This window comes from Cynocephalus volans, chromosome 2, assembly GCF_027409185.1.
Source record: "Cynocephalus volans isolate mCynVol1 chromosome 2, mCynVol1.pri, whole genome shotgun sequence".
In the NCBI taxonomy this organism is placed as follows: Eukaryota; Metazoa; Chordata; class Mammalia; order Dermoptera; family Cynocephalidae; genus Cynocephalus; species Cynocephalus volans.
This window is the reverse complement of record NC_084461.1, coordinates 38482011-38499066: the sequence shown is the minus strand read 5'-3', so window position 1 is coordinate 38499066 and position 17056 is coordinate 38482011. Positions and strand designations below refer to the sequence as shown.

The window sequence follows — 17056 nt, the reverse complement described above, 5'->3', positions numbered from 1 at the left end:
CTTTATTACATAGACATGCAATGATCATTCTGTTAATCATTTGAAACCAATTAAATTACACATAGTTCAAGCTCAATCCAGAATTTTCATGCAACTTGAAACACAGATGTCTTTACAACCTCATTCAGAAGAGAGACACAAAACAAATGCCTGCCCCCGCACCGCCCCCTACCCACCCATCCCCGGTGTCCTGCCTCTTGGTGAGATCTTCTATAAAAACATCCTGAAACATTTCCCCAGTGGTTGGACATGACCCACCACGCTCTAATACCTGTAATCCCGCTGTGGAAATGAAATGCAGACACTGTTAAGAATAAGGCTTAAGGCCAGTAGTTGTTTTATAAACAGAAACAGAGATTACTGATGGGTGTATCTAGTGAAATACTGTGGCTTCATTTGGAAAAGATTTTAAAAATAGAGACTAGTGAAACTCTTTTTGTTGATTTGTATCTGAGACCAAAGAAGTGCTCCAAGCCCCAGGGTCTCCTGGTCTGTCCAATAGTCACCAGACAGGACATCAAGGAATACTCTCTTTGTATGATCAATTGCATCAGATTTCAAGGTGTATTTACATTACACACCAGCACCGCCTTTATGCTGCTAACTATAGATGATGAGGAAGCTTCACTCTGGGTTTGAAGATGACACTGTTGACAACATTATTTAAATGACCTTGTGAGTGTTGTTGAAAAAGGCAAAATGGAACCATAGTGAGGGTGGTCGTTAGAGTTATGGCAGCTGGTGACTCTGCTTGATGACAAGTTAGGTGCACACTAGTGTAGATAAGCAGGCAACAAGGAGCTGGGGCCAGACTTCAAAAAATGCTTTTGATGTTGATGGCTCTGAAATGCCTGCAGTTCTTTATCCTAAGAGTTTAAGGTTAAGATTTAACTGAACCAGGTCGGGAAAATAACCACTGACTTCAAAGCACAGTGAGGAGAAAAACACCAATCGCAGGTTTTTCCTGAGAGGGTTTTTCTAGGGGAAAGGTAGGTGCTGGGTGATTGAGGGACCCTCGGCCCCTTGTTGAGAGAAGTGATCTCTGGCAGGGGCTGGCTGGACCAGTCCAAGCCGGCCCAGACTTCTGCACTGTTGAACCTGGCTTAGTCTCTAGCTAACAGCAGACAACCAGGTGTGTCTACGAACAGGTGCTCTTTGCCAGCACCACATGCCAAATACATTACATCAATCTTGTTCCTGTCTACCCCATAATAGGAGCCCCAGTCTGGGCTAATGATCCCAAGTAGTATGGAGACACTTTAAACACCAGCACCAGCTCTTGTCCTGTAAGAATTGGGACCTAAGATGGAAGACTGGAAAAACAATCTGTCACTGGCATGTGCAAATTTAACATTCAAGGTTTGAACTATTTATGGGTGGTCCAAGTACCTGTATTTATTAATTAGCTGAGACACAAACCTAATCGCTCACATTGCCAGCTTCTTTATAGAGGTGAATCACTCATCTACTGTGGAAGCCCAACAAACCTCCCAGATTCTGCCCAGTGCATAGCTTTGCTGCTCCTGACTCATCCTGCCCGTATTTTATTGCATTCCATAGGGGATGTGCTCTAACAATGATTAAATAGCTGGGCATTTGTCAAGGTCATGAATATCCAGAGACTACAATGGGGAGGAAGTTCAGGCCTTTGTCTCTACTGTGCACCCTCACCACATGGTAGCCTAAGCCATACCACAGCCATACTGCAGAGGTAAGCAGATGGCCATGAGAGCCGCTAGGCACAGGCAGGAGGAGCTGCGGGAAAGAGTACAGAAGAAAGGCAGTTTAGACATTCTGCTATCACCCAGCTCAATATGTCTCCTCCCACACAGAGCTGCTCTATGCAAGTGCCACTTCACTGTTAATAGGCTGATCTGTCTTCCAGGACTTCACTATACTCAAAGTGAGTCATTGTTTATGTTGACAGCATTAACTAAAAATGTGGAAACTTAGAAGCAGATGGAGTAAGAAGGCACTAACAGTTCCTAAATCTAAAACTCCACAAGTTAACTGGACTCCACGTACTGGTGATTCTGTGTCCTCCACATCTCTCTGTTCGTGAGCCATTTATTTTTTTTACCACTCCTGTCACACTTACCTATCTCTCTCCTAACCTATCACCATCACCTTCCTTTACACCCATCCCTCTCAAATTCACTTTTACCCTCCCACTAGTATTATTTCCAAAGTGAAAATCTAATGGTATTATTACCTAGCTTAAAACCCTTTAATAATCTAAGAGGATCACAATTAAATTATATGACATCTCTGTTGTCTCTTCTATAGTCTATTAGCTCCTTAAAGGGGGGAACATAAATTTAAAATTCCTCCTTGAATTCATAAAGGTGCTCAATAAAAACTTGCTGAAAGACTGTTGCATCATTATCTGCAACAGTCTATGCTCACATTTCCTATCGGCTCCATTTAGATCAACCTGGCTTGCTGCAACCTGCTGAACTCCAAGGTCAAAGCCAGTTTGTGATACAAGGAGGACAAAGTGACATAGAATTGCTGATGGACTCAAGCCATGGCACTAGAACAGGTTATAAGATTCCTTTTTGCCTCTGGATGGTGGTCAAGACAGCAGCAATGTCAAGCTCTGTGGTTTTTCCTTACTTCTCTTGTGAATGGAAAGCCTTGAAATGCTCCTTCTTGAAAACATCCAGCAGGCACACCCTTTACTGTTTACCAACTGCAGCCGTGACTCTAATACTTATTTGAAATATATCCGATATGTCTTGGCAACCTCTCACGGCTCTGTGGAACTTTAACTGTAGTGGGGTAGGGCTTAGTTAAAAAAATAAAATGGTCCTTCCACTGTGCCATTATTTCCTATCTGTTAGCAATGAGGACAGAGGTATCTTTTCTTAAATAAGTGTTGAGTCAGTTTGCACAGGTTTATGAAAAACATTCAAAGATATACAAAGAACATTATTTTGGAGATCTTTCAGGACATAGCATCTCATTCATAATATAAATTTCTTACTTTGGTATAGAATGATGCAACATCTTTTGCAGAATTAATCTTTAAAGTGATAAGATGGTAATTACCTATGTGATTTGCCTACAAGTCACACCTACCAGGCATACATGCACAGACACACACACACACACACACACACACACACACACAAACACACATATGAGGGTACTTCAAAAAGTTTATGGAAAGATTCATATTATCTTTTAATTATATTTTTCTATGAACTTTGTGAAGTACCCTCATACACACACACACACACACACACACACACACACACACACACACACACACTCTGTGTGTATACATATATACACATACAAACATACATATATTATAAATATTATACATAGATTTTATGTATGCTATATATGAATATTATACACACACAAATAATGTTCCATCTTGTGCTTAGTACTTTTGCTTGGCCTACCTACAACTTTGAGAAGGACTGCAGGCATTATGGGCTAGATATGGCATATACTTCATGGTATAGGGTGTTCCTTTAATAGTCGCCTGCTCTTCAGCCTTTTAAAATCTTAACTGAGCATTCCAGTCCCCACTGAAATAACACCAACCTCTTTCATGAAGTGCTCCCTAATTCATCACAGCTGAGGCGACTCTCCCTTCATCATTACTCCTGTAAAGTATGGTTCAAGCCATTTTGATAGTTAATATACACTGCTTGATATTGTAATTCTTGGTGTACATACTCGATCTCTTAATTCATGATAAATGCCTTGAGGGAAGAATCACTGTATTCCTCATAACCCTAAGTTCAAGCTTTGAAAATAGAAAGCTCTTAAGAAACAACTGTACTTTGAACTTGTCAAATGAGCTATTTCAGTCCACTTTGATCTATTCTTTCTCACAGCACCTTGACCATTTGTCTTCATTGTACAATCTAGATCTTAAAGCTATACAGTCTCCCATTAATTCCTGTAAGTTCCTCTTTTCCCTGTTAGAATGAACTTCTTTGGGGAAAAGGCTTGCCTACTTCTACCTTAAGTTACAGAGGTCAAAGGGGATGTTCAGTTGTGGATAGATTGATATGGTAGAGATTATGACCTAATTTATAACAGGCACTTCTTGGAAGAATATTTGTATCCATCAGATCTTTATGCAGATTTCTCATTAGCAACATCATTCTAGGAGCTTCCATGTTGATGCAACCAGTTGATAGATAGGTCAACCTGGTGAAGCCCTCTGAAATGAGGCATTGTTGATCATTCCTGATTTTGGAATTTGAAATTTTTCCTGAGACTATGTAACCTGCTTTGAGGAGCAGATATAGAGCCTCCTATTACGGATGAGTGACAGAGGGAGAACGTCTGTTACAACACTTTAGCTAACACAATAATGGCACTGTTCAATGTTTAGTTCTCATTAAGTTTCCCACAGGGCAATTAGACTTAATAAAAAAATCTTCTCAGGGCCAGTATATTTCTAATAGCTCATCTGCCCAAGCAAGAAAAACTCTGCTCAAGGCTTCAAGTGTGAACATTCCAAGAGCCAAGGCATACAGATCTGTCATCTTCTACCAGCTCCTGGGCAACTTTTCTCCAGGTAGTGCTTCCAAGATCACATACTCAGCAGTGCCACACCTTCCACTGACCAAACTGAATTAAAATAAACGGTTTGTGAAACTACAGAAGTGTCTTTTTTTTTTCTTCTTCACCTATATTTTTAGTCTGCCTTATACAATACGAGAGAAAATAAAAATAAAATGACTTGGCTACAATCCAGACCTGGCAGAAAAACAAACACATGGCCCATGAATGTCATCTGAGATCAATCCATGTCATGTCATGTGCTAACTTTGGCTGAACCCATTAGATAAGTGGCCAGAACTAGCAAATTCACATGTACACAAACACACACACTCACATATAAACATGCAAGTGTGCATGCACATGCTCAAGCATGCTCACCTACACATTCTATGTAAATATCATCCTGTATCCTTAATCTCCAGGCCATTTTAGGTAAGTATTCTGAAGTACCCACATATTCCAAAGGAAAAAAGAATTTTGGCTAGCCCAACAAGAAAAAAAAAGTAAGGAGAAGGAAAAAAATTTTTCCTTTGCTAAATTACTTCCTATTTGTAAGTACTGGTAGGATATGTGATTTGTGTTTACTATAAACCCATGCATTTTCTTATGTTCTGCTCTCTCCAAACAAAGAAAATAAACACAAGACTATTAAAAAGAAAAATTAAAAAGAAACATTAAAACCAGCTAATGATGTTTTCTCTCCACTCTCTTTATGAAGTCAAAGTTTTAGTAAATCATCAAAGCAGCTGGAATAGATGCTCCTTGCAGATTCTTTAGGTCTAAAATGTACCTTGAGCTATAATCTCTCAGCTGGGGATGCATTTTTAATTTTCCTTAAAGATTTCCTATGCCATACTTTTCATTTCACAGCTTTTTTTAATTCCTCAAGCCTTGCCCAGTGGAGTGAAAGTCACCTTAATGAAGAAAGGAGAGATTAAACCACCATGACTTTCTTTGGAACAGCAGAGTATCTCAGCTGTAATTCTTTGGCTGAGAACCAGAGTCTAAAACTGGCCATGGGAAAAGCTGCTGAAATGGAGCCTGCAATTCTCTCCATGTTTGACTTGCATAATGTTGATATTATAATACCAGAGAGACCCAAAAATATTTCAAACAATTATGAATTTTTTGTAAATATTTTTAAATTGTTTTAAGAGAAAAAAATAACATATTTTACTCTTTTCGTTTTCTAAGTTACTCTGGTCATCCCAGCAGCTCACTACTATGGGTTTATTTTTGTCTAGAAGGTCAGGGAGGACATCTTAAGGTGCTAAGTCTGCTGTGAAACTGTGTTTTCCAACGTGAGTTGCGTGGTGAGTAGGGAAGTCAGCTACTCTTCAAGCAACAACTAAATTCTGTGTCCTAGCCTGGGAAAATATGTTGTTTCTCTATATAAGTTTATAAAATATATTGCTTCTGTTGAAGCCCAGGCAAGGAAAAAATCAAGTACTCAGGATCTTTTAAAAAGTCTTCTACCTCTTGAGGAGCACAGGTTTCTTTCTGGACATCATTTTTCTCCCCTTTCCCTTTCATTACTCTTCTTTGTTTCAGTTATTTCTGCTATGAAACACACGTTTAAATATATTGACACTTCTCCATTAGGAGAGGGTATAAAAAAGGAGGGAAAATTATTCAGATGGCCAAGGAAGCTCATCACTTCTGGATACATCATTCAACTATTTCAGGCCTCTCTTCTCTTTAAGTTCGCCAATTGGTAATCACCTAGAGAGTGAGAGGTGAAATTCATTTGAAACCTGCAATTTCCTCTCTCACAGAATATGATTAAGAGGACTGAATTCGAAGCTCTGCAAGTAGACTATGATATCCTTAGTCACCGATGAGCTGAATGATCAGTAGGTTAATAATCCTTCAGTGCAATTTCAATTTCTCTCCAAGAGCCTAAAGACCAGAGACCTGGCTTACCTTCAACATAAATGCCCTCAGCATGATTTGTAGCATTTATTTTTGATATGACAACACCAGATGCCAAAGCTGACTACTGTATTCTTCCTAAAACATCCACAGAAAAGTCCTCCTAGTTTATAATTTTAAAGCTAAGACAAGTTTCCTATTTGCTGCTAATTAAATTTGCTTTCAATCAAATCATCCAAAGAACTTAGATGTAACAAAATTTGGTGTCATTTCAAAACACTGGGGAAGGAAACGAGAAAACAGAACTCACCCTCACTTCCAGAAAAAGCATCACTTGAGACTGCCAGTACCAAGGTCATCAGCAGACGCCAGAGATCCATACCTGTAGGACCTGCAATCACAGAAAGAATAAGGTAAGGCCAAGCAATTAAAAGTAGACCATTATCATGAAATAATGTTTAAAGCCTGGAGAAACCACGAACGAGCTGACATGTCAGTTCTAGAAAGAATTCTAGTAAGTCTTTCATTGCCCTAGAGTCTCATGTTTTCATACATTTCATGAGCACAAACAGCAGATTGTAATAAATTCTACTTTCTGTGGGGGCTTGCTTTAGGAAATAACTTGGACACTAGAGATTTTCACATCCTGGCTGACAGCCATAGAACATCTCACAACAAAGGACCCCCCAAGCATGGCTTCAATAACAGGATCACTGTGGTTCACTTAAATTGAACATGGAAATTAAAAAAAACCAAAAAATTTGTCAGCAGTATCACCAAGCATGGGGTCTTGAGCTGGGCAGACCAGAAAAGGAAAAACAAAACAACCCATTGTGATAATAACATTTCTTAAGTCTGTTTCCCAGTGGACAAAAGAGCTCAATTAACACTCAGAACACCATGAGCTATCCTAAAGGAGGTCTAACTAGAAGGGGAACAGAAAGAAGGTGAGAAGCAAAAGAAAACAAAACAAAGCATCCGTGCTTCCTAGGGGTCCTACCTAGGACATGCTGTGTCTTTGTGGATTTTTAGTTTTATAAGGAATGTGGGCTCCGAAAGACCCAAAAACTGTGAATACCTTAGACACCAAAAAGTTTGCGGTCTTGCTAGCCATTTGGAAACCCACGGGTGGCCACAGCTGCAGCCCTTCAGTCTAATGAACGAGGGAGCAGGTCAACACATCTCAGTCAGCACACACCTTTATTTGGAGGAAATAAACATCTCTGGAAAAAATAAACCGAGTCCATGTCTAGAATATCTAGAGATAAGTTTCGCCTTGTTGAAAATGAACTCAGTACACTGCTTTTCGTAGAGCTGTTGCTGTATCTGACAACTAATGCCAACTACCGTAACGCTTAGCTGCAGCATTTCCATGCAATCGCACCATCACAGATCACTCAGGTGTACCTGATCATAACACCATGTGCTCTACCAGGGCCTCTACTGGCCTCATTTTTATTATTGTGCGGACTTGACAATAGTGAAATTGCCCTTCTCACCCTCCCTAATAAGGCTGAAATGATGAGCAAGAATGTTTGTTTTCATGGGCTTACCTGTGTGGTTCTGTGGCAATGGCTGTGTAACTCTGAATAGGTATAAAATGTCTGATGTTCTATACTTTCATTTCTAGACACTGGATAATCTATCATTTTTGTTGTTGTTGTTCCATATGATTTTATGTTCTTGAAAAATCTGTGCTTAAGAAAACACATCTGTGTGAACTGAAAATCTTCCTGCATCTGAATACTCACGTGCACACCCGCATGTGAGGAACCCCTTCATCCACTGCCTCATGGAGTCATTGATGTAAGCGAGTGTGACAGTGCAGATGAACACACTTTGTCAAACGTGAGCTTTCAAACAAAGGTAAACTGCGGCTATTGTGACATCTGTTTTTAATTTCTAACCTGGAAGGCTCTGGGCTGATGGCCTTGCATCACCCTTGTCTACCTCCTAAATGTGAACTGCTGATCATCCCTCCCTACGTCCTTCACTCATAGGCTATGTAATCACAGTCGGAAGCCTGCTGCAGAAAAAGGCTAAAAACAAATATGTTATAGGCTGAAAAGGCCATCCTGTGGGTAACTGCATGTTTCCTTTTTTGTTTTAATTTAATTTTTTTTTCAGTGGGGAAAGCATCGAGGAACTGAACTCTATACAGTGTTAATTTTACTACACTTGGTGTCAGGGAAAGAATCCTCCACTGGCACATCCTATCTCGATATCAGGTTGAAACCCCAGTTCCCAGGCAGCTTCCAAACTGAGTAGGGATATAAACAGGTTTACATTTCTCAGAAGAAGGAAGTCGGTTCTTCAGACATCCCAAAGGGACTAGGAAGTTGCCAGAAACAAGGGTCCTTTGCTTCAGATGAATAGTCGATGACCACCCTACAAGCCCCAAATTTTGAAAGCTGCTGTCTGCAAATGAACTTCACTTCTCTCAAATACAAAATTGCAATTATCACAATTCCTTTACAAGCCAAACATATCTCCACAAACACATTCTACCTTACAAAACAAAACAAACAAAATAGAATCCCCAAAGCAAAATTAGCCAAAAACCTGTTTGCACATTCTCATAGCAGAAAAGGAAGTATTTAAAACTTCCACTCTTCCAAATAGGAGATGAGAACAATTCACTGCCACCTGGAGCATTGCACAGGGACCCAACTCTAACATACTAACTAGGAGTGAGAAACAGAAGGAGGATAAATAAACGTGATTGGATTCAGTAGGAGCTAAGTGTTTTATTAGAATCTAACTCTTCCTCTCCTTTCCACTGATGTTGGCTCAGTGGGAATGACTCCAAAAGAGCCCCCTCTGCACTCCCCTGGAGAACTCCGTCTAGTGCCATCACATAACACAGGCCGACAGACATTCAATGTGATTTGATTGTAAGCTGTGCCCCTCAGCTTTGCAGAGCTCCATGTGGCAGCTTTGAGATAGGATGATCTATCTTTATTAGGTCGTAGCTGAGATAAAATGTCCCTAGGAGAGGGCAGAGTGCTGACACACAAAGTCTGGAACTTTAATGAAATCTATCAGTGATGTGGCAGATGTGAAGAAGAGGAGAACCTACCAGATTGCACCCTAGCCTATTGGGTTTTTTAAGTTTGCTCTATTCTCCTAGGGGAAAATCCTTCTCTAAATTTCTTATAATATCTATGCATTCTTTGGCTATTGCCTCATGGCAAAATTTTCATCGGGGAGGGAAAAAATGGGCTTCTATTCTTGCGTAATAGAACTCACACCATTTTTACCCTCAATGCCTGAGGCATTTTGCCTGCTCCCCCCTTCCTGAAGGGAGAACCAGTTGAAAACCAGTGTAATCCAGCTGGCATGAGTTTTAATTCTGTAAACTGCCCAGCACAGGAGGCCTCCAAATTACGTAATCAGGCCTGTGATATACTGACTTTTATTCCTTGGCTATAAAACAGTCCATAAACACATGAGAAGAGATGAAGGTTAGATATGATATTTTTTCCAACATGTTATAACCAACTGAGGGCAAAGAAAGCAATTGGTTCAATTCTCTTTAATTTAAATTTAGTGGGTATTTGTTGAACTACTAGTGCCTGCTAGTATGCAAGGCGCTATGAAGATTAAAGCTAAAGCAATTAAAATCATAGTTCCTAACTTCAAGAATTAGGCAATATGAGCACATGGAACTGTGAAAAGAAAAAGCATACTTAAAAATGGAAGGTTAAAGTAGGGAAAATCAGCTACTTAATTGAGGGGCTTAAGATAAGAACTAAATGACAGATAGGATCGTGATTGATAAGGAAAAGTGAGAGGGACTGTGGTGAACTTCCATGGGTAAAAAAGCTCATTGTGAATGCTCTGGATATGGCATGAATTCTAAGCACATTTAAGGTAATATTCTGAGGAGGCTACTCAGTAGAGAACAAGGTTAAAAATTATTAGTGAAGAGGGATAAAATTAGCCCAGCAAGGAAGAATCAGACTGAAACAGAATTTTCAAATCATATTAATCAGAAAGTCACTAGAGGTTTTGGCATAGGTAACATGTGCAAAAGAAGATTTTTCCTATGATAAAGCTGCTCCTCATGGTTTCCTAACTTAATGAGAAATATTGACAAGACTTCATGATGACTGGGTAGGAGAGATGATAAAGACAGACATGTCTATCACAAATGACTGAGTACATGTCATCACACGGATGAAAGATAGTGCTAGTGACAGAAATCAGGACTTTGGGATCTGAGTTATTTAGGAGGAAGAGACTAAATCATGACTATTTTGGATACTTGAGTGTTTATGCATTCAGGAAATGTTAAAAATGTCTAGTGGGAAATTGAAGGAAAAAGACCAAAGACTGAGAGAGAAGAGAGGTCATTGCTGGATGTGAGAGATAGTTACATAAAGATGATGAGTAGTACCACGTGAATTCAATGTGAAGACTAGACTATTAAAAAAAAAATCCCCACACCATCTTTATCAAAAACACTATTAAAACATATATTAAGCCGTATAGGGAAAAATGTGCAGAAACAAAACAAACCACCGCCCCAAACCATCAATACCCTCTGATTTGTATCAAGCATTTACAGGTCAAGTGGTCAAAAGTGTCCTTAGCAGTGTGATGTTAGCATATTGATACACGGGAAGAGTAAAATGATAGATGTGAGAGCCTAAAGTGCTGTGAAGGTGAAGTCAGGAAGAATACAAAAACAGCAGCTGAATTAATCAGAAATAGTTAAGTTTCCCCAAATTATTTTCGTTGATCTAGCTATTCTGATACTGAAAAAGCAAGAGCTGATTTAAAAAAATACCAACAGAAACAGAATTATTTATATTGCAAAAATAAAACTCCAGGTAGATAACCTAAGAAATGTGTACTTACTGATGCTGGTGCCGATTACTAATAAAATATCGCAAAACAACCCAGTCGATCTCCTCACGAAGCTTTTCTAAGCACTCAGCACTGTAAAAGAAAGAGGCTAATCCAAAAGGGTATTTGAAATTACCTATTCTAATTAGCACCAGGAATTTATTTGAACAGTTTTCATTCAGGGTTCATGTTATTACCTATTTTTTATGGTGGTGATCATTTGAAAATTGGTCAGATCCAAAGTGCTTTAGGTCAATTTACTTCCTTCGCAATAGTGAGGAAGGAAAAATTCACAGATATTTCTGATAAAACTATGTACTTTCATTGAGTTTCCCCTCCTTCCAGGGATCTAGTGGGGAATACAGCACGGCAATTTTAAATGTATAAAGTGTGAGCGGGAAAAAAGATTTTGGGAGCAGTATTTATAGTAGGTCTCCATTTTTATAAGACATATAAGCATTTATAGTATGTACTTGTGTTGACCAGTTTGGTTGCTACCAGTCACATATGACTATTGAGCACTTGAAATGCGGCTAATGTGACTGAGAAATTAAATAAGAATTTAAATTTTATTTAATTTTAATTAACTATGTTAATTAACTATTTAATTAAGTATATTTGGAACAGGTTGGGTGTGTACATTTACTTTTTCAGCTGTACATTTTATAAAATCTAAATACAGATCAAGTACTTCTGATGAAAATTTAGCATCTAAATTGAGATGTACTATGAGTATAAAATATACATGGATTCTGAAAGCTTCGTACAAAAAAAGGATGCAAAATATCTCAATAGTATATATGTTGACTACATGTTGAAGTCATAATTTGGACTGTTGTGTTAAAATATATTATTAAAATGAATGCCCCCAATTCTTATATTTTAAAGTGTGATTAGCTAAAAATTTTGAATTACATATGTGGTTTGTACCATATTTCTAACTGACAGCATGGGTATATACAGTTTATGGTTCATATGTTTGTACTTGCATTCAAAACATTAAACTGTTATAACGAACATATTTGCTTTTGTAACAAAAGTAAATAAACAAAATAAAATTTTTATTTCTAATGACATATAAAATCATTACAGTTATAAGAGGTCATGCCCAATGCAGCATGATGGGAACAGAAGAGAGAACTGTCACTTTGGAATTAAAAAAAGGGCCATGATTTGTAGCATTTGCCAATTTCTGTGGTGTAAATACCTCCACAAAGGTTGATTTTAAGTTACCAATGTGAAGTCACTGAACGTGGATTCATAAGCCAGGACCCAGCACAACATTGGGGAAGTGAATGATGCTATGTAGACTTCATATGAGGTAACAGGTACAAAGATTAAGCAATTTGCTGACACTAACACAATATGTAAGAGACAGTGCAGCTGAGCAAACTCTGGACACTTGGTTTCATTTGATGATATCTGATCCACAGTCAGCTGATCATATTTACTTAATGATCACTGACAGATACTTTCCCAGGTCTATAGATATTACAATCAGCCTCTACCAAAGACGCTGTCCTTGATCTTCGTTTACAGAGAAGGTGAGCCTAGGGGTTAAGTGAATGAGCTTTAGAATCAGAGAGGGCTAGGTTCAAATTCTGTCTTTATCAAGCTCAGTTTACTCATCTCCAATACGAGTATAATAATATTTTTCCCCCTTTTCATAGAAAAATCAGGATAAAATGAGATAATTTATTCAAAGCAATTGGCATGCCCTCTGCATATATCCAATAAGAATCAGTTATTGCAATTATTAGTCTTTCTGACAGTAGTAACAAATGGACTATATATGTTTCATTATGTTCCCATGGGGTAGATCGGGAGTGTGGCCCTCATTTATGTATCATAAAATGGAAGTCTATGCAAGCAACAGAGCAATCAGCAAATGTGTTCTTGGGCAACCACAATATGGAAGATTTCATTTCTAAATCAAGCACTGATATCACATGAGGGTCTGGAGAAGGAGAAGGACCATCATAATGGAATGTATGCATCTCCTAGGATAAAGTAGGAATGCTACCTTTTTGTGCTTAAGTATACAGTCAATTGCACACCTACTACACAGAGGCCCATTTGTGGAAAATACTCTAGGGGCTGATTCCCCCCCGAGTCACTACCTCATCTACCTCATCTTATGCTGTTGTTACTGGGTTCAGATTATCTGTTCTGTGAATCATGGATTTCTAGAACTAAAAATTGTGTAGATGAATTCCAACAAAAAGAGGTTTGGCTTGAAGCTAGAACTTTTCCTGGGAGAACTCAGAGAAGGCAGCTCGGCTACAGGAACCTGGGCCTCCATCTCTCCCTTTATAGAGGAGTGAAAAAAAGAGGCATTTCAGTAGCCAAAGGCCTGGTGCTGTTGCTATCTTGGCATGCATGGTTATTGAGTTCAGAATGGAAATTTCTCGATGCATGTGGCATTCTGTTTAAATTCAGTAGAACCCACTTAGCACTTAATAATACATTACCACAACAACTATCCCTGTGGCTGAGCATCAACTCACCTAGTCTGATTCACTTGGTGCATATATAAATTCATGACACAGGTGTGATCCTTACATGGAAGACAAAATCAATCACATGGGTGCTTATGTGAACAGTATGTTCCTTCTTATATCTCACTTTGCACCATTGCTCCTACCAAGTCATTTTTTCCAAAACAGCATTTGAAAAAGGAAACTTCTTACTGGCTTTCTGCTTTCTTTCTCTTTCCACAAGTGGCTCATTTTAAAATCTGATATTTTATTACTGTGACAGATCATCTAGAACATGGAGAATATTCTTTAAACAAATTTGAAGATGTTGGAATTTCTTTCAGACTCTAAGATGAGAATTTTCTTTGTGAAACCTAATTTATGGGAGGAGACAAGATCTCAGACTGAATTCTTCAAACAAGAACATTCATTTTCTTGATGAGATAATAATCTGACAATGATTAATATAATAAATCATAGTGTACTAAATGATTTTTATATCTTAAAGAAATGCACGTGTTCCTTCCTTCTTTGAAGTGAACATAACAAAAATGCAGGCTTTCAAAGAGAGAGTTACTAGCATACCCTGATAACATATGGATCAAAAATTGGGAGAAACTCTCCCTTTCTCTTATCAAGTCCAACATGGTAAAGTTGTTCTTTTAAGGTAAACAAGTTGGGAAACAAAGAGTGAGGCAATGTGACCTCCTGGGAAAAGCATTACTGAAGGAAAAGTCAGCAATTCCATGCCCTGGTGCCAGCCCAACATTGCCTGACTTGGTGACTTGTGTAGGCTAATCATGTAGGTCACAAGCCCTTCACCTGAGCACCTTTCCATGATTTTGTGATAAGCTGTTCATTGAGGGCTATTCATGTCCTGCTGGTACTGGGCTCTTTGTCTTTCTCTTATTTTACCTGTAAGGAGACTGGGGGCAGTAGCTATGTCTCACTATTGTATCCCCAACAACTAGCCTTGGGCTTGCCACAGAGTAGATGCCCACCAAAAAATCTGCCCAATGTATAAGTGTGCCAGGCATCTTTTTATTTCATTCAGTTTTTACACAGACCCTGCATGAGAGAGCCTCATTTTACAAATGAGAAAATGGAAGTTTACAGGAGCTTAGAGAAGTCAAGTGAATCTCCCAAGCTCACCAAGATAGGATATTCCTTGGTAGGGTTTGGAACCATGCTTGATGTCTCCAAGGCCTGCTTTCACATGCCCATGCTGCTTCTAAAACAGTAAACTAGGCAGACTAAATAAGAGATTAGGGTACCAGTGAATCAGGAAAAACCACAGAGAACAAAAGAAAAAAAAAAAAAGAGAGAGAGAGAAAGAGTAAAATTTTGATTTGAATTATGGAGAAAGGCAGACACCATAATATTTTCAGAGCTTAGGGCCTGTCAAGCACTGTGATAACTCATAAATGCTGACAGCAGTTTCTTCAAGATCTCAAGGGATATAGTATATCTCTGTGCCTGAGAAGCTCCAAGGCACCTAGTCTACATTTATGTGCATTACTCAAGAGCTATGCAGAGGACTCTCTTCATGGTATGGGGCATCACCCTGTCTCCTTTAAGCCTACACATAAAAATAGAAAGAGGTATATGTGGCCAGACTGACTGGCTGCCAGATAGATGGCAAACACAGGGCAGATCAATGTCATGTCTCATCTCCAGGAAGTTTACAATGTATCACTTCACTCTTCAAGATCACAGGAGGTGAAATCACTTGGACTTGGACCATTCATTGTGAACAGTGTTAATAAAATATGCTCTCTAGAACAGCACTAAGAGAAATATAACGTGAACCACAAATGTCAGCCACATATGTAATCTAAAATTTTCAAGTAATCACGTTGGAAAAGTAAAAAAAAAAAAAAAAGGATAAAATTATTTTTAATACTATATCTTATTTAACTCAATATATCCAAAATATTATCATTTCATCATGTAATCAATGTAAAAAGTATTAATGAGACACTTTACATTTTTTTATACTGAGTCTTTGAATCTGGTGTATATTTTATGCTCACAACACATCTCATTTGGGACTAGCCCCAGTTCAAGTGCTCAATAGCAACATGTGGCTAGTAACTACTACATTGGACCATGTAGCTCGAGAACACTGAGAGGTTGTGGAGGTCCCTGTGGCTAGCTCCCTGGCTAGTGTAGAATGTATCTGTATTTATTATGACTCACGAGACAGGCCAAGCTACTAAAAAGAGACCTTTAAGCAGTTATTTTGTAATGTCTAACAGTTACATAAAGTCCTAGAAAGAAATAGTCTTTCTACTGAAGCAAGAAGCACGGGGTTCCAGGTCTTCTCAACACTCATTTTGCACATAATTACTGAGCACTGAACTGTATACACAATTAAACCATAAACTTTTTGTCTGTGCACAGAACTTGAAATTTTAGCTCTAGATCTATCATAGTGATGAGACTTTAAGTGAATCATTTCTCATGCTTAGCCTCAGATTCCTTATCTCCAAAATAGAATGTCTGGAGTTCATCAATAGTTCTCAGCTTTGGTGACATATTAGAATCACCCGGGGAACTTAAAAAAAAAAATGTCCTAGCTTTACCATAGATAAATCAGAATCTCTAGGGTGAGGCTGGAGTATTGATACTTTAAAATTTTTCTTATGTGACTCTAAAGTGCAGCCAGGATTGAGAACCACTGACTAAGTGCAAACCAAATGTGCTATAACTTTTGTGACAATAAAGCTCATCAGCCCCTAAAAGTTTTCCTCACCTGAGTGGGGGGAGAAAAAAGAAATATCAATTTTCCTCTATTCAACCAACCAGTAAATGTGCTTTTTGCAACAGACAACAATCTATGTCAAGTGGTTGAAATACTAAAATATAAAAATAATTTCAGAAAATATCCTATGAGGTGGCAAAATAAAAGGAATACACATGTATAGATGAAATCAGCCAGCCACAGATATGATCACCCAAATAATGATATTATAAGTATTTCAAAGTGTCACTGATGAGACCAGGTAGACAGAATGCTAAAGAGGCCCTCTCAAGATTACTACACCTGGTTATTCAATCAAACACTAATCTGGCTACTGCTGTAAATGGACTCTGCAGATGTACCTAAGGTGACTAATTAGCTGACTTTAGAATAGTGAGATTATCCTGGATTATCTGGGCGAGCCAATGTAATCAAATGAGCCTGTAAAAGCACAAGAGGAAGTCAGTCAATGAGATGTGATGGAAGGGGAAGTCAGAGAGATTAGAAACATGAGAGGGACTTCATCTGCTATTGCTCGAGGGGACCCCATAAAATGCACAAGATGGAGCAGACAGACTCT

The 17056-nt window shown here is 38.6% G+C and overlaps 1 protein-coding gene across 1 annotated transcript in view; it reads right to left on the bottom strand.

Moving 5' to 3' along the window:
- GHR (growth hormone receptor) overlaps positions 1-17056 on the bottom strand; it is a 285938-nt gene that overhangs the window by 154088 nt on the left and 114794 nt on the right. The window contains exon 3 of the mRNA XM_063087552.1: positions 6716-6796. Coding sequence (XP_062943622.1) covers positions 6716-6796 — 81 coding nt within the window. The remainder of the gene's footprint in view (positions 1-6715; positions 6797-17056) is intronic.